This window comes from Lampris incognitus, chromosome 5, assembly GCF_029633865.1.
Source record: "Lampris incognitus isolate fLamInc1 chromosome 5, fLamInc1.hap2, whole genome shotgun sequence".
Lineage (NCBI taxonomy): Eukaryota > Metazoa > Chordata > Actinopteri > Lampriformes > Lampridae > Lampris > Lampris incognitus.
In genome coordinates, this window is record NC_079215.1 from 10,876,641 (window position 1) to 10,895,086 (window position 18,446).

Consider the following 18,446-nt stretch of genomic DNA (forward strand, 5'->3'; position numbering starts at 1 on the left):
TTTTCTCTCAAACCACTTGAATTACAATATGCTGAAAGGTTATTATGGAATTTTGGCCCAGAGACACCATTAAAAAAACTACTTACCCCGGCTTTAATTATGTGCCAACAGCGACGAGGACTTATGTAAAGACTGGTGGCGTTTGGTGGTGGAGTGCCGTCACATTTTGGAGGCATGGCTCATAAATGTAAAGGCACTTGTTTGATGTGTTTTGTTCAACTGGTAAATTCAATCTTCATTTTAACAAAATAATAACTTTTGTTCTCTAGAACCAGGACTTCCTTTTGCACATGCCTGTGGGTAATGGAAACCTCGGACAGGAACCAGCCACAGGGGACAGACTGACCACAGCTGCACCCACATTACCCATGCTCCCTGCCCCTGACCTCACCACACAGATGACTGTTGACACAGTGTGCAGCTGTGAGGCCTGCAATGACAGACGGTCAGTCCAAGTTGATTCACTGTGAATTTCAGAAATCCTTTTTTTAAAGTTACTTATTTCCTAAACCCGTCTTTGTATTTTTTTAGATTAATTCGAGAATCCTCATTTTTCTCCCTGTCTCGTGAGTTTAAATATTCAAGCGACTTTTTTAACTTGAATAAAACTCAAATGGATTTACATTTTTGTTTATTACAGGGAGATCCCTTCAGAATCAGAGAGAGAGTCCCAGCAGTTGCAGAACCACTGGTCAGAAGTGCGCTACTTGGTGAGGTGTATCTACCGGCAGACCGGAACCTCGTTGGCAGATGACCACGACCAGCCGCTGGACAGAGATAAAGAGGGCATGAAGGAGCTGGTTGACAGGTAGACTGCAGTGATAACTTGTAGTTAATCTCCTCTCCCTTCCCACTCCTCCTTCTGAACCCTTTTTAACATCATGGTGTTCCCTTCTGTCTGCTATCCCTGCTGGACAATTTTATTTGATATATTTTGTCCCACTCTATCCTTTCCTGCCAGTCTTTGTTCACAAAAGAGGTCCTTATGACTGATTTGAAGAACGTGCAAGAAAGCAAGCTGTGGATAGCAGACTTATTCACCAGTCTCAGACAATGGGGGTGCCATTTTTAGCAACACTTTACAAAAACGAGTTCATTTAATACGATATTGACATACTTCCTCGAAACTATAAACACTCCTGTGCAGCTTAGTTTGAGTCAACATTTTTGGGGTTTGTCCGGTTCCCTTTTTCAACTTAAGTTTTTTCAAAAGTTTGTAGATGATCTAAACTGTGGAATGTTTTTGGAAATATGCTGCCTCCTAAGGGAACTTATGTGTAATCCTTTGTAGGGCATGGTTCTGATTTGTCAAGGCTGATTTGCCATTACATAAATAAGTAAGGCGAAAACATTTTGTCGAATATCAGTACATAATGATGTAAACTGTGGGTGAATTACAGGTAGAATATCGTCTAGCTGTAATAAAGCCAAATGTTTAAATATATACTTCATAAAAATACTAAATTATGTTCTGTGTAATGTGTTTTGTCTAACCTGACTTTGCAGGCTTTGTGAGAAGGACCCCTACCAGCTGTACCAGCGGCTGGAGCAGCAGGCTCGTGAGTATGTTTTAGAAATGAAGGTGCGGCTGCTGAAGCACCTGTCTGCAGGCTCCAAGGCAGCAGGTCCCTCGGGGGCAGTGGCTTCAGCCCATGGACCTCCTCAGGCCCACCAGTTCATTTCCCTGCTGCTGGAAGAATACAACGCCCTCTGCCAAGCTGCACGCACCATCAGCAGCTTCCTTCTCACCCTGGTCAGTTCCGCCCTCTTATCAACCAGAGATGTTGTTTAAACTGGATTATGGCCACTCAACAGAGTGATTTTTATGCAAGGGAGTGTCAACTGATTAATCTGTTTTTCTTGAAATGCTTATAGCAGCCGCGTCCTTCGCCGTACTGAAGAGAGTTCAGAGATTTAAGTTTCTGGTCTTATTAATCTATTTCTTTCAAGCAGGTTGGCGCTGCTTGAAAGAAATAGATTGTTAGACTGAGACTTAGGCATGTAAAAACAATCCATTACATTTTCAACGCCAGCGCCCTTCAAGATAGCCCATTTCATCTCCTGGCGCTTCAAATTGGTCATAGTTTTGTTAGCCTTACACAGCCTTGGTTTACCAATGAAGAGTTATATAGAGATGATACTGTCATCTGTAGCAGGGAGCGGATAAGGAAGAAGAAGATGATCTCAGGTAAAAATAGTGGCCCGTTAAACTCAGTCATCAACAACTGGCGAGCCTCAGCTAAAAAAAAAAAAAGGAGGCGCACAAGTGAAGAAAATATCCAGCAGGTGGTGACATTGTTCCATACATGGACAATAAGAGTCTCGAGCACAGCTTGCAATCCTCAGTTTATTTTTCTCATTTATGGGGTGTATTAATATATACAGTACAAGTCAAACATTTGGACACACCCGGTGGAATGTGTTTAACACAATCATGACGACATTGACTATTTCTGAATTTCTTTCCAAAACAATTTTAAATTTAAATTGTATACATTTTGAAATGCCCGCCACCCCAACAAGTTGTTTCATTTAATACTTAGTGAAATTTAGTAAAGACAAATAAAAACACTACTTAAGTGTGTAAGTGTGTCCAAACCCGATTTTGGATAAGCACTTTGCATCACCAAAATACATATGCTTGCATCATTTAACAAGCTCTGGAGAAAATGTCATATGTCATTCACGGTTGATACAGCAACATTATTTCTCAAAAAACTTAAATGGAAAGTGTACTGAATCAGATGACTTTAACAGTTAACAGAAAGTTGAATCAGTTCATGTGGATACGTTTGAGAGAAACATTTCATCACGCATCTAAGTGACCTCTTCAGTCTCCACCATCACTTGATGAGTGGTGCAACGTTTCTCTCAATAAACGTGTCCAGATGAACTGATTCAACTTCCTGTGATTTCCTTACCTGGATTATTGAGCATGCATAAAGACAGTCAAGACAATTATTGTAAAATCATAGTGAAGCACATCCAGTTGAGGACGTAGTGATTGTACCTCAGTCACACCCAGACTCATATTCTTACATAAAGATCACTTGTAGACTAACTGCCAGAATGTCTCCTGACTCAGCTATAATAGATGCTTTTTTTCTTTTCTTTTGTTTTTTATCCTAGGAGAATGAGCACCTTCAGAAATTCCAGGTGACGTGGGAGCTGCACAACAAGCACCTTTTTGAGAACTTGGTGTTCTCCGAACCCATCTTGCACAGCAGTTTACCTGCGCTAGTTGCACAGCTTAAGTAAGAGACATTGTTATACCATGGTTTGCTAAAGAAAAAATAATATTAGCTTTATTGTTCACTAATTTTTACACGCGTCTTCTTCAGACACAAAATATCTGCTGATCAGTTTTATAGGGAGCAGTGCTAAGAGTCTTGCTCCATTCATCATCACTTAACCATTCAGTAATGGACAAATTAAATAGATAATAATGAATAATAAAACATAAAGGTAAAGAAAAAATGAGTTGGTGACAGTTATCCTAATCATTGCTAAGTTAATGATTGGTTTTCCTCCTTTAGTTTTTAACCATCACCATTCTGTGTTTGAACTAAGGATGCATGATGACATTGGCACGAAGTTGGTATCAGCTGATAAAAGCTTAAGAATTTAATCATCGGCATCAGCGAACATAAAAATTTCTGCTGATGTGCCTGACTGATATGGTGACGCATTAACTACGTGCATGCAACGACACTAAATGTTAAATCGTGAGTGTCAGCAACAAGCTTCAACGTGTCAGCTGTATGGAAGCATTTCGAAGTATCTGAAACAGATTACAAAATTGCCATTTGCAATGCTTGTAAAGTAACAGTGGTGCGAGGTGGGGTAAAACCACACTCCTTTAACACTACCAATTTAATTATGCATCTAAGGAGCCGTCGTCCTGAACACCATTAAGAGTTTCTATAAAGTAGGCAAGAAAAAATGGCACCAGCGAAAACCTGTCAGCAGCCTCTGCTTCAGTCATTTGACAAAGCTAAGAAATATAGTAGTTGCCACCCAAAGGTGAAAGCCCTTACCAACAAAATCATTGAATTCATTGCTCTTGATAATCAGCCTTTCAGGGTGGTGGAAGATGTGGGCTTTCGCAGGCTGATGATGTACTTCGCGCCACGGTAACGCTATTTCTAGTCGTCGTTACTTTTCAGATGTGGCATTACCTGAACCGCAAAGCGTTATGTCCAGTCACAGAGAAGCTCCTCACTGATGCCACTCATATTAGCTTTTCCACGGACGTCTAGATATCGAGTTTAAGCCCTGTCAGCATGTTGAACCTCACTGCCCAGTGGACTTCGTGTGTATGTGTGTGTGTGTGTGTGTGTGTGTATATAACTATAGACACATATATAGATGTAGATATATATATATAGAGAGAGATAGAGAGATAGATGGCTAGATAGATGCAGATACATATCAGTATCAGCAATCGGCCAAAATGAGTTTGAAAATGTTGGCGTACCAAATATCGGTGAAAATCCAATATCGTGCATCCTTAGTTTGGACTAATGTTGACAAATTGTTCTTTGTTGTCATGCTCATATCTAACACAGTAATTTGTTGATTGGTCTCTTCATGTGTAATGTATAGGCATGGCACAGCCTCCCATGACTCCTACAGCGAAGACATGTACAGGACCTTGTTAGAAAGCTACCAGCAGCTGCAGCAGGAAATGGCTGCCGTTGCTGCTGAATGGCAGGAGTGTGAGAAGAGGATTGACGACTATGTGGATGAACAGGTATGCACATCCCAAACCTAATTCTCCTTTGGTTGGTCCCCCCCCACACACACACACAATTTTCAAATTGATGTAATAAATAAGAATGTACTTGTTCTTCCTTAGCTGCTTTTCAAGGTGGAGGGTCAGAATCTTACAAACCAGCGGACTGAGCCACACAAGTCATTAATAAGCAAAAATGTAAGAAAAATACATCTGTGTACATGATCTTGTTTTGTTTTTTTATTTAGTAACCTTTATGTGGGGTCAAGATTGCTATGTTGCTCTTATATCTGTACATTTTCAGACTTTGAAAACTAAACAGCGAATGCTAAAAGAAGACTGGGAGTTCTTCAAGCAACGAAGATTTATAGAAGAACAGGTATGATGGAGAAATGGGCACACCATGCCAGAGGGGTCTCAAAGTTGGAAATTGCACGTTTTTCAATGTTAAAAAATCCCATATTTCTTGGATCTGGAGAAATTTATTTTGCCTACCTTTTTTTGTAGTTGACCAACAGTAAGAAGTCCGTCACTGGAGACAACTTCACAGACACAATGAGAATGCTCTCCTCTCGTCTAAGTATTCCAGACTGTCCAAATTGCAATTATCGTAGAAGGTAAGTTTTCTGGATTTGGTGTCGGTGTCCAAATTGTGTGTGGGCTCAGCCCATCCTCATTCAGAATATTAAATGAAACTATTTGACAAAGAAAGAGAATTTACTCAATAATTTCTTAATAGATTGGGTATGACAGCCAACTCTTGGGCTGAATTTTTTTCCTGTTCACCTCCATTCTAGTTTTGCCCCATTCACTTCCATTCGTTCGAGCGAAGGGGTGAATAAAACATTGGCTTCCAGTGGCAAAGCAAATTCACCAATTTTCCAGTCGGTGTTCATCAAAATTGAACTCCACACAAAGCAAAGTTGTGAATTTGCTTTGGCACTGAAAGCGAATTTTGCCTCTTCGCTCACATAGAATGGAAGTGAACAGGAGGCAAGTATTCGCTAATGTTAATTTTGTGCGAGTGTGACGGTGCCCTAAAAGTTTAAAGCTATTGAATTTTGGACCATTGTTTGTGGATGGACCTGCCTTTTTGAAACCGCTCTCAGAAAGAATAAGGACAAATTCAATCTGATAAAGATCAATGGGATCGATTTGAGAGACTGGTCTTACTTTGCAGTGCTAATCATTTGCAACCCTTGTCTAAACAATGTGTGCCCTACCTACCCTTGCCTGACTGGGGCTCTGAGGGTTTGGAAGGTTAAAAAAAAAGGGGGGGTTTGCTTTCTGTGCTTAAGCCCATTTCTTTAAAGGCACTATATGTAATATTTGAAGCTGCCATAGGTAACTTTGGAGAGGTGAGCAATTTTGACACAACACCGCCCAAAAAAATCCACTCCCCCCATCGTGTGCTCCCTCCTTCCCTCCTGTCGTAACTGGCAAAATTCATATCGATGTAAAAAAAAAGAAAAAGTCGGTTTTGTCTTTTTTTTTTACACTTTTAACTTATAGGTTAAGCATTCATAAATATGGCTCTATTCAAAGCACCAGTATGGTATGTGATGATATCTGTTCAACATCCGTATGCTATGGAGTGCAAAATGTATCTCAGTTGTAAATCTGTGCATGTAAAAATTACTTTTTTCAGCAAATCTCTGACATGCACCACCAATATGGTTGTTGTGAAGCTCTTTTGTACTTGGAGGTGAAAAATTTATTAAGATGAATGCTATTGAGTCTATCCACCTCTGCTAGAATAGTAAAAATTCACATTTCACATTGGAGACACTTCAGTCTCATTTTATAAGCACAGCAAGGTTTTACAGACTACGAAAATTATTAAAATGAGCAGTTCATAGTCAATATAATTTTTTGGAGAAGAACAATACTTTCATTTTGCATCTTTAAACAAGCTCTACGGTCAACGTACTAGTCTTCCCTATGGTTCCTTTAAATGAATATGATTCAAAGCCAATCCCCCTCCAGGTATTAATTTCAACTCCTAAAACTCCTATATTGACCCTGGCCATTTGACACTCCTTATAGGTGCACGTGTGATGACTGTAGTCTTTCCCACATTCTGACATGTGGCATCATGGACTCGCCCATTGCTGAGGATCTTCACATCAAGCTCCCCCTGCAAGGGGACCCTCCACGTGACTACCTGGCAGAAGTGCATCCCCCCAGCCTTTCATCCGGCAGTTCAGCCTCAGGCTCCAATTCTAGTTCCCCCATCACAATTCAGCAGCACCCGCGGCTCATTCTGCCTGAAGGCGATAACAACACTTTGTAAGTCCACCCACCACATCCCTGTCAAATCGCAAGAAAACTGTATAGACAAGATTTTAGATACACTTTTGATTGTCACCTAATTGGGGTGCTTTTAATGCCTGATAGAAAATTAGCTCTCCTTAAACCCAAATATATTTTTAAGAGCTTACAATCAAGGGAGATTTGTATTGGCATTTGTCCGTGTCAGAACATCATTACTTCATAGCAGTGCAAAGAAAGGTATATGTGTATACGCTGTTCCACACTGTCTTTTAACACACTCCTTTCTGACCCCAAAGCATTAGTGATGATGATGAAGTGCCTTCGCTGTCAACTAAGTTTGAAGACATCTTTCCTGTGAGTGGCTATGAGAACCCTAGTAATGTCACTGCCACTGTGAATGGCCTCCATAGCGAGCTCAATGGTGGAGGGGAGAATGAGACACTGAAGGAAGGGGTGAGTTCTGCACTGTATGTTGGATCTCTAAAAGGTCCTGGCTTCTTCTGGATGTCTATGTAGTTCTTGTATGGTCAATTTTCAATGGTAGGAAGTTAATGAAATGTAATTGATTATTTGAAAGTAATGGGAAGTGTGGAAAAGCGGTGAAGAAGAGAGTGCCTGCAGGATGGAGTTGGTGGAGAAGAGTGTCAGGAGTGATTTGTGATAGAAGGGTACCAGCGAGAGTTAAAGGGCAGGTTTACAAGAGACCAGCTATGTTGTATGGTTTGGAGACAGTGGCACTGAAGAAAAGATTGGAGGCGGAGCTGGAGGTGGCAGAGTTGAAGATGCTAAGATTTTCATTGGGAGTGACGAAGAAGGACAGGATTAGGAACGAGTATATTGGGACAGCTCAGGTTGGATGGTTTGGAGACAAAGTAAGAGAGACAAGATTGTGATGGTTTGGACATGTGTGGACAAGAGATGCTGGGTATATTGGGAGAAGGATGCTGAATATGGAGCTGCCAGGGAAGAGGAAAAGAGGAAGGCTAAAGAGGAGGTTTATGGATGTGGTGAGAGAGGACATGCAGGTGGCTGGTGTGACAGAGGAAGATGCAGAGGACAGGAAGAGATGGAAACGGGCGAGCTGCTGTGGCGACCCCTAACGGGAGCAGCTAAAAGTAGTAGTAGTAGTAGTAGTAGATTTGTACTGCCATGAGTCATGTACAACGTAATTATTTGATATCCATGCCTAAGCTTGAAAATGTCTTGTCTCTTTCTTTCTTTCTGTCTGTCGTCTTTCCCTCTAAACTCATTGCTTTATTTCCCCCTTCCCCATTCAGTCGCCCCAAGGAAGCAGCAGCAGTAGTTCATCAGAAGGTGATGAGGAGGAGGCTGATGGGGAGAGTGGTGGGGAGCCTCCTGGGCAGCAGGCAGAGCTTCTCTCAGGAAAGAACAACAGCCCTCCACCATCCTACAACCATCAACAGGTACTGGCACACTGAAACATACCACAAATCGATTGCACAGAGATAAGTGACTGAAACTGCCCTGTGTGCACAGCGATTACTGTTTACTACGCTAAGAAACCTTACAGTAATCGAAAGAGACAGCTGCAAAAGCATATCCATTTTGGTTGAAAAGGTGGCTCTGAAAGTGATTCAGTTAGGTTTTTATCTAGTTTTCTACTCTTATAATTAATTGATAACAGTTAGGACTACAGTGGGGTCTAGCTATTTCAGAATTTATATACATGTTCTCGTTTTACACCTTCTCACCACCGCAGGTGGAGCAGATCCAGCATGCCTGTGAATGCCATGTATGCAACCAAGACCCCAGCTCTTCCACTTTGGGCCCTGCTACCTGCCTGCCGCCCGGACGGCTACACACAACGCCTCCTCCTACTGTTGGACACCAGTTCTTCACAGACAACAAGACTCCTCCTACCCACCCAGCCCTCCACCTTTACCCGCACATTCACGGCCATCTGCCTCTGCGCAACCTGTCTCACCTCCCACGGCCCCTACTGCACCCCACGCTCTACCCTCCTAGTCCTCCTCTCGCACATAACAAGGTGAGCATACTCATTGTTCCAAATCGCATAAAAAGTGAAATTAGAGTTATTTGCAGGGTTGTACAGGGGAAATATAATCTTGGTAGTTTTAGGTGGTAATTTTCTTTTGGAAATTTGTACATGTAAGGTTCCAGAATGACTGAGCACAGTTTTATTTTCAGTTTTTGTTCCTGTGTCATTTTAGTCTTTTGCCACATGGGGTTGAGCTTGACACAGTCAATAGGGACTTTGCAGCCAAAGCTTGTGTGATAGAGATTTGAGTCAGTTGATTTTATATTTTCTAATTAATGACCTGATTTTGTTTACAACATAACTCATCCTCCTCTTCTTTTCTGCCCTCAGCCACTCCCCCCAACCCCCACTTTGAACCACTCAGCAGCCAAGCAGCCAGCATTCAGTCCCACCTTACAGGACCATGTTTACCAGAACTGTTTTGGTGGGGCTGGTGGAGCTGGTGGAGCCGGTGGAACTGGTGACTGGAATAGCTCACTGCAGTGCCTCTCACTTAAGTTTGAGAACCTGTGGGATGCTGCTTTGATGAAGAGCTGGAACCCTTCAGTGCTGCTGCCAGAGTCCCTTCCAGGTGACAGTTTATCTGGAGCAGTTTATTTCTGAGCTGAATTATGAGGGTGTCTTCACACCACTCCTGTTTTCCAAGCTGATCCCTTTTTAATTATCTATTTATTTTAAAGTCACCAGGGAACAGCAGTAATGTGTCTCCTCAAAATTGGCAACTTTGAAAGATGTAGTGCTCTTGGCTTCTTTCTTGGCAGAATAGTCATTTTCTCAATTCAAGAAATATTACATTTTTTGATGAGCATAGATAGTGTCAACAGCATTTTTAAAAAGCCAGCCAATCGGAAAGAAGTCATATTACATACTGTGTCGGCAACTAACAGTTTGACCTTGATCCTTTTCATTTATTGCCAGAGCTAGTAGATTCTTTGACATGCCATGGTACATGCAAATATGCACAGCTATCCATTTTATTTGTAAAGCCATGTAATACAAAATGTCATTACATGTAATGGAATTTTATGCTTCACCAGTTACATTAAGTAACTGACATTGTCAGAGAAACAATGAGTCTTTTCTGAACCACTTTTTCATTTAATTTGCAAAAACTGCTGTCGAGGCAGCACTTTTCCCAAGAGTGTGAACACATCCTAAATGAAGCTGAAATCCTGACAAGTCAAATCTTGTTAAAATTCAAGTATTATGCTGAACAGCTTGTCCCCTTTTCTATTTTTTCCAACTAGGTGACATGCTTGGCCCACCCCTCCCTGATGTGCCCCTGCCCCCAACCACATCCATCAGCCCCCATGGGGAACACCCTTCATTACCTACAACTCTGGCCCCCTCCTCCTCTTCTTCCTCATCCACCTCATCCTCCTCATCCTCTTCTGAGGCCAAAGAGCAAAAGAGGAGTGGCGCCAAGAAGAAGTGTCTGTACAATTTCCAGGATGCCTTCATGGACACAAGTCGAGTCGTGATGGCCACATCTGCCTCCACAGCTTCAGTGTCCTGCACTGCTACAACTGTCCAGTCAAGTAATAACCCACCCATCCACCTAGCATCTAAAAGACCCAACTTCTTAGGTAATACAGGTGGTAGGAGGAGTGGCTAGGTTGGTACTGTTGGGGCTTTCTCTTTGTTTAAAGCTCTAAGCCACAAACTGATGAGATTATAATACCAAATATGATGACAAGTGTTTAATAGTTGTGGTTGATTTTGTGGTCTGACCCTTGAATCACAGTAAAGGCAAACTTACTTCATTGCTGAAAGTTATTTGAAATATTGATTGCACAACTGTTTTACAGTGTTGGCAATGTGGGACCATAGTGGGCTGATACTTGCTGTGAGTTAATAGCTATGCTTGGGCTTCCACTGGTTTCTGTGTTCATGGTTTGGGTGATGGGCAACCTGAGAACCCTTAGATATTTCAGTCACCAAACATAGTATGTATGGGAGAAGTGTAGAATTTAGTGCTTCTGATGAGCCTCGACAGCAGACAGTCTTAAATCCTTGTACTTTTCAGTGGACACGATGTGAAATATTTTTATTTTCTTAACTTGGGAGATATTGCGGAGAGAAAAAAGCTTGCTTGTGAAGTTTTGAACAAGTTATAAGTGCCGTGTGGTAACTTAAGATACATGATGTATAGGCCTTAATAAAATAATTGTTCAAGTTTTTTCATCAGTTCTTTTTGAGATCTAATGCATTGTATCTTTGTCTCCTTTAGATGATGTATTTCACAGTCAAGGTAAAGAGGACCATAGACAGCCTACCCCTGTTGCTCCCAGAAATAGTCCCACAGGAATGGCCTCCCTTCCACCTCTCTCAGGCCAAGCCTTGCTCCCAGCACCTACTACACATCTACCCACAATGGGATCGCAGCCCTTCCCCAAAATGGCTACACCGGCCCAAGGCTTCATGGAGGCTCACCAGGGTTTGTGCCTGCCCCCTGCTGAGCCACCAGCCACTTCAGCTGAGGGCCCCATCAGTGCCCCTCCCAGTGTCTGCAGGTTAGTCTTCTGTATTATTCATGTTATTAGCTGCAATTGGGTTTATCCTGCTATGGTTATATCATAGAGTACCAAGACCAGCCTGGCATATTTTTAACCTGTAGATGTCAGCTAACTCACTAAAATAGTCTAGGGTTTAGATGCTCTTTAACCCTCTGTCAGTGGATAGTATGACGATCTTCATTTTGTAGTTTGTTGTAAAAAGTAAGATAATGTTATAATGATGTGAGTTGATTATTGACTTCACCCTGTTTCAGTGATCCTGACTGTGAGGGCCACCGGTGTGAGGGGAATGGGGCTTATGATCACCAGGTCTACGATGGTGAGGAGAGCCAGGATGAGGATAGCTGCTCTGAGCATAGTTCCTCTACTTCCACATCTACCAATCAGAAGGAGGGAAAGTACTGTGATTGCTGCTACTGCGAGTTCTTCGGTCATGGCGGGGTAAGACGCATTTGATATTGAACTTTAAAATGTAAACTTATTTTCGCCACCTTTGTACCCATCCCATCTGTGTTACATAACGTATTTATGAAGAAGTCTGTACAATGAAAGCGAAGGATGCATTATGTTCTAGAATGACAGAGCATAGTGTGGAAAACCTTGTTTCCAGTTGCTAGAATTTCAATTTTTTAAAAAAAAAGTAAATCTTCCACCCATTCACCGAACATTAGGTGCAGTCTGTCAGACCACTTTGGAACAAGGTTAGGGTTGGGAGCAGAGTTATTATAGCTTTGAAATTTTCATTAGCTTTTGTTTTTATGTAGTCCTCAGTTTGGTTTTTGTTATTTCAGTTTGGTTTTAGTTAGTTTTGAGTGCATAATTAGTTTTATTTTTATTTTGAAGAATTGACCAGTTTTAGTTTAGTTTTTAATTATTTTTGGTGTTGGTTAAAAATCCTACCTACCTAAAATCAATTCAAATAGCATGACACAATTTGATCCCATCAACCATAAAAACTTGAAGGACATTATATAACATTTGAAATCCTCCTCCTGCTCCCTTGTTATTCTGCAACAGGCTTCTTCAGAAATGTTTCTAATTGCATGGCCTCAGATCTTCTACAAATTGTCAACACGTCTCGTCTCTCAGGTCTCTTCCCACAGGCCCTGAAAACTGCAGTTGTCAAGCCATTCTTAAATAAACACTTAACTAATGAACAATTATTGGCCCATATCAAACCTCATGTTTCTAAGTAAAATCATTGAAAAAGCTCTTTTCCAGCAGCTGAAAAAGTTTTTGGCATTAAATAACAGTTTTGATGTCTTCCAGTTAGGATTTTGACCACACCACAGCACTAAGACTGCTCTTGTTAAGGTCTTGAAGGATATCCACTTAAAGACAGACAGTAGCAGAATCTCAGTCCTGGTATTATTGGATCTCAGTGCTGCATTTGACAGTCGACTACAACATATTATGAGACCGGTTGGAAAACTGGGTGGGACTTTCTGGCACAGCACTAAACTGGTTAAAGGACAGGAGCTACTTTTTGTCTATAGGCAATCGCAAAGCTGAGCATACAAAACATGACCTGTGGAGTTCCCCAAGGCTCCTTACTGGGGCCACTTCTGTTGAACATCTCTATGCACCCACTATTCCAAATTATGGAAAACAACAAAATATGTTACTATAATTATGCAGGTGACACACAGATTTGCATAACTATATCACCAGGGGACTATAATCCCATTCAAGCACTGAGCAAGTGCATTGAACAGCTGGATTGGATGTCCCAGAATTTTCTTCAATTAAACAAAGATAAAACTGAAGTAATTATCTTTGGAGTCCAAGAAGAACAATTAAAAGTCAGTGCTCAGCTACATTCAGTAATGTTAAAAACCACAAACCAACTTGGTGTAGTCCTGGACTCGGACCTGAATTTATATGGCCACATTGGGCAATTACAAAGTCAGCCTACTTTCGCCTGAAGAATATATCAAGATTTAAAGGATTTATGTCTCGGCAGGATTTGGAAAAACTTGTCCATGCATTTATCTTCAGTCGACTTGACTACTGTAACAGTGTCTTTACAGGTCTCTCTTAAAACATTGATTAATCAGCTGCAGCTGATTCAGAACGTTGCTACTCGAGTCCTTACTAAGACCAAAAAAGTGGATCACATCACTCCAGTTCTGAGGTCGTTAGGCTTCCTGTCCATCAAAGAATTTATTTTAAAACTCTGCTCTTGGTTTAAAAGGCACTGAATGGTTTAGGGCCAAAACACATTTCTGATCTTCTGTTAAAATATAAATCATCCAGACCTCACAGATGGTCTGGGACAGGTCTGCTTTCTGTCCCCAAAGTCCAAAACTAAACATGAAGAGGCAGCTTTCAGTTTTTATGCACAACATATCTGGAACAAACTCCCAGAAAACTGCAGGTCTGCTGCAACTCTGTTCTTTTAAAGCAAGGCTGAAGATTTTCCTGTTTGCCACTGCCTACGATTAAATACAATTTGATGCTTTTGATTATCATCTTAAACGGCACTGTAACTTTTACTTTGTTTTTAAGTGTCTTTTTATTGCCTTATGTTACTTTTCTTAATGCTTTTCTTAATGTTTTATGTAAAGCACTTTGAATTGCCTTGATGCTGAAATATGCTATACAAATAAATTTGCCTTGCCTTAGTTTTAGTTTTTCAGGTATTATGAAGAAAGCCTTGCTTTAGAAGCTGAAAAGGGTAGGATGAAAGAATGCAGTTTTTCGGTGGCTGTTTTCATTTTTGCCCCTATTAGGCTATTGACTTGGACTGACCTGGAGTTTTAAACCTTTGCTCTAACAAATGGCAGAATTGTTTGAATGAAGTATTGTCACAGTCTATTGGAAAGCCCAGTTTCAGTGAACACTTGAACCATTGCCTGCTCATGCTTGTGATGCACCTGTGTGGTAGCACACCATGTGCTCTCCTGTGCAAAGCATTGAGGTAAGGTTTGCTGTGTTTGTGGAGGTCTTGATGTTGTGCAGCTGTGAGCTTACATTAGCAGTCTCCTGCTCCCTGGACTCCTGGAGCTTTTCGTGTGCTTCTCTGTGAGAGCTTCTCAGGTGAACTTTCAAATTAGTGGAATTTTTCCCCATTTAGCTGTATCCCACAAACGTTACTGTCGCTCTTCATCATGGCACATTTACTTGCGTCTACTATGGGGTTGTAGTCCAAGTATCCCCGTATAGGATTGTGCCACTTTCTGCCTGCAACTTTAGCCATTTTCAGAAAATCTCGCTTGCACTGGTTTGGTGCTAGCTTGGATCAGCGGGAGGGACACTCTACTGTGATTGCTTGCAGGGGCACCACAGGAATAAAGTTCAAGTTGGTATGCACAGCAACCACCGCTATTATCGAGGGGGAAAACAAAGCTGATTTTACCTGCAATTCTATTTTGTTTTAGTTCATGTTGCATTGTTCATTGTAGTTTTTGAAAACTCAGAAAGTTGAATCAGTTCATCTGGACACTGTTACTTGGGAGAAACATTTCGTCACTCATCCAAGTGACTTCTTTGGGCTCAACTAACTGTACGTATCCCCCACCCTTATTAACAGCACAGGTGCATAACGACCGAACCAACGATAAGTTTCATATGCAAATTGCCACGACTATTAACTAGAGTTAAAATGGCCATGAGGCCATTCACAGAGGATTGGGTAATAGTTGCAATCACAGCATAGTAAGATGGTGATAGATGTACTCTTAGCCCCCTTCTCGGTTCAGGGATGGTCATTCCCTCTTCGCATAGATGGCCTCTTTGACTCCCCGTTCAAACCAGCGTTTCTCCATATCAAGGATGTGCACATCCTCATCCTTGAAAGAGTGGCCACTGGCCTATAGATGGGTGTAGACTGCAGAGTCCTGGCCTGACATGCTAGCTCTTCTGTGTTGTGCTTCCTCTTCGCCAGTCTGTTTGGTTCCCCAATGTATAAATCATGACAATCCTCCCAGCACTTAACAGCGTACACTATATTGCTCTGTTTGTGCCAGGGGATCCGATCCTTGATCTGGTGCAGTGCGTGTTTGGGGTTTGAAAGCACCAAGACACGGTGTTTGGAAAATATGCATCTCAGCTGTTCCGACACTCTTGCCACATACGGAATCGCCACTGGTTTACGCTTAGGCAACTGTTGTCCTTCTCCTCTCTTCGATCGGCTGGTGTGCTTTTTGGGTATCTTCCTGGCATTGACAAATATCCAGTTAGGATAACCACACTTAAACAGGTCTTGTTTAATGTGGGATTTCTCCCCTCCCCCAGCTGCTGTGTCGGTGGGGACGTTGGCAGCTTGGTGGTACAGCGTCCTGATGACTTCTAGTTTGTGCTCCAGTGGATGATGAGAGTCAAACCTTAAATACTGATCAGTATGTGTTGGTTTACGGTAAACATCAACAGTCAAATGTCCCCCATCACCAATTGCAATTTCACAGTCTAAGAAGGCTAACTTGTCATTTTTCACATCCTCCCTGGTGAACTTGAATGTTGTTGTCCACCAAGTTTAATGTGGTCGGGGAAATATGGTATGTCCTGAGATTTAAGGTGTCCACAAATCTGAACCAATGGCTTGGTGGTGTCCCTGGATAGTACATCAGAGCTCTCTGTTCCACTTCCTCCTTATAGAAGTTGGCCACTTGGTGAAACTGGGGAACCCATAGTACACCTATGCCTCGGCCTATAGTACTGCCTCCAGTATCTGAAGTACATGGACTGAAGACACAGCTTCAGGAGCAGACACACTTGGTCAGTGTTAAGGGTGGTCCTATTGCTAAGGGTGGGGTGGTCCTGTAATTTCATACGGACTACCTCCACTGCTTCATCAGCAGGAACGCATGTGAAGAGACATAACATCATAAGAGACCGTTGTTTCATCCACCTCCGTAATGATGTCCTTCACCTATCCACAAAATCCATAATGTTCTGAATGTGATGTTCAGTAATGCATACCAATGGGTTAAGAATAGTTGCCAAAAACTTTGAGATGTTATAGATCACTGAGTTAATCATACTTTCATTTTACATCTTTAATTATCATTATAATAGGCTGTAATGGCCCATCCTTATTATTTTTAGATTAGATTAGATTGTTTTATTAGCCACACAACCAAGGCCGCAGCACAATGCAGTTTATGTATTTTAGGTAAACCATACAGACTAGGTGCAGCTTCCCCAGGGTATAATCTGTGGTACAAAATTTCGTCAATAGCATTGTCTTGTTCTAACAGCTTCAGACAATCTATCACCTTTTTCTTCTCTTTTTTTTTTGTATAAATTTATTTCTGATTTTTCCCTTTTTTCTCCCAATTTAGTGGCCAATCGATCCCTATTTTAATTCAAACACCCACCCTCGTACTGCATGCATTCGCCAACTGCATCTCTCCGGCCGGCAGTCTCGAAGGAGACCGCCTCCCCACTTTCGTGACAAGGCGACTCCAGGCCGAACCACTGTTTTTTCCGACACACACAGAGACGCATTCACGTGACGAACACAAGCCGACTCCGCCCCCCTCCCGAAGACAGCGGTGCCAATGATTGCTGCTTCATCGAGTCCGGCCATAGTCGGATCTGACGAGACCGGGGCGCGAACCCCAGTCCCCAGTGGGCAACTGCATCGACACAAAGCCGATGCTTAGACCGCTACACCACCGCGGACCCTCACCTTTTTCTTTTAACCACTGCTTGGATCTCGTTTTAGGGGCTTATAAGTATTTATGTTGCTGAGTAACGTCACTGAGTAACGTCACTGAGTAACATCACTAAGTAACGTGTTTCTCATGATAGTCTTGTCTGATTTAATAAAATGGTGCATCTGTCTTTGTCCGCCGGAAGGATGACGATGTTATTGTCCTTACTGAGAGTTGCAAGTGCATTCCTCTCATCTCTGCTGATGATGGATGGCGGTGCCTTCGCATTGCTGGGACAGGCTGAAGCTTTTGTCTGCAGTTGCTCCGGTTCCGGGTCCATGATGATGATGTTACGGATCGCCGATTCCGTGGCTGTGATCAGCTCCACTAGCGGGATTTGCCTTGGTGTGACAGCAAATTTAGCTCCTTAGCAAGGATGTCTTTCTCTGCCTGGGCGAGTTGTCTGTCGGACAGGTTCTTCACCCACTTGTCCACATCACTGGCATGTGTCTGGCATCTGTCTCTCTGTCTGCTGTTGAGGGCACCGTCTGTTGTCTGCCGATGTCTCAGGCGTGCAGCAAGTAGGTTGAACTTCTTTTGCTGCCTGGTTTTCGACCTTCCATGTTGTGCTAGACAAGCCTTCTCCGTGAACTCAATCACACTTTGGAAAGTGGTCTCATCTAGATGTGACGTAAGTCTCTGTTGGATCTGCGCCTCTTTGGCTTTCAAAGTGTTGACGGTAAAATGGTTTCTCGCCCATTCATTCAACAACTGGCCCTGTGCCTTCTGGAGGATCTTGCTAGCTCAGTTGTATTTTTTCACTGCTAGTTTTCATCGTAATTTTCATTAACTATAATAACCCTGGTTGGGGGTACATTCCTTTCAAACATTCTGGAGTGGAATTTATTTATCTTGTAACAGGAATACGAAATCAAGAATATTACTCACTGGAAACAAAAGCATCACCATAGTTTCCTAACTATCATTTAATTCTCAAAATATTTGTATTCCAATGATATTTCGAAGTAATTACTTTAAATTTGTAAGTGCAATAGTCAGACAAATATTTTTAAAAGTTTAGTCAGTCAGAAATGTATGTGCATGCTTGTCATTTTCTAAATTATGTCATGTTCTAAATTGGTCTTTTTTTTTTTAAGATTTGCTAAACTGAGGTTCTGCCAACCTAAGAAATTTGTATTTTAATTAGATTCATTGTGTTTATTACAATTCTGAATATCATCTTTTTAAATTTACTGGCATCTGTGGTTGTACATGGTAATTACAGTAGTTTTGAGCACCCTAGA

At 41.9% G+C, this 18,446-nt stretch overlaps 1 protein-coding gene across 2 annotated transcripts in view; it reads left to right on the top strand.

Annotated features, from left to right (window-relative positions):
• fam193a (family with sequence similarity 193 member A) overlaps positions 1–18,446 on the top strand; it is a 41,648-nt gene that overhangs the window by 13,371 nt on the left and 9,831 nt on the right. For both annotated transcript variants that reach the window (XM_056279486.1, XM_056279487.1), the window contains 16 exons: positions 270–445; positions 641–808; positions 1,507–1,753; positions 3,130–3,254; positions 4,606–4,753; positions 4,859–4,933; positions 5,040–5,114; positions 5,243–5,352; positions 6,782–7,024; positions 7,306–7,462; positions 8,287–8,433; positions 8,730–9,017; positions 9,360–9,600; positions 10,277–10,615; positions 11,260–11,542; positions 11,800–11,986. In XM_056279486.1, the coding sequence (XP_056135461.1) occupies positions 270–445; positions 641–808; positions 1,507–1,753; positions 3,130–3,254; positions 4,606–4,753; positions 4,859–4,933; positions 5,040–5,114; positions 5,243–5,352; positions 6,782–7,024; positions 7,306–7,462; positions 8,287–8,433; positions 8,730–9,017; positions 9,360–9,600; positions 10,277–10,615; positions 11,260–11,542; positions 11,800–11,986 (3,009 nt within the window). The remainder of the gene's footprint in view (positions 1–269; positions 446–640; positions 809–1,506; positions 1,754–3,129; positions 3,255–4,605; positions 4,754–4,858; positions 4,934–5,039; positions 5,115–5,242; positions 5,353–6,781; positions 7,025–7,305; positions 7,463–8,286; positions 8,434–8,729; positions 9,018–9,359; positions 9,601–10,276; positions 10,616–11,259; positions 11,543–11,799; positions 11,987–18,446) is intronic.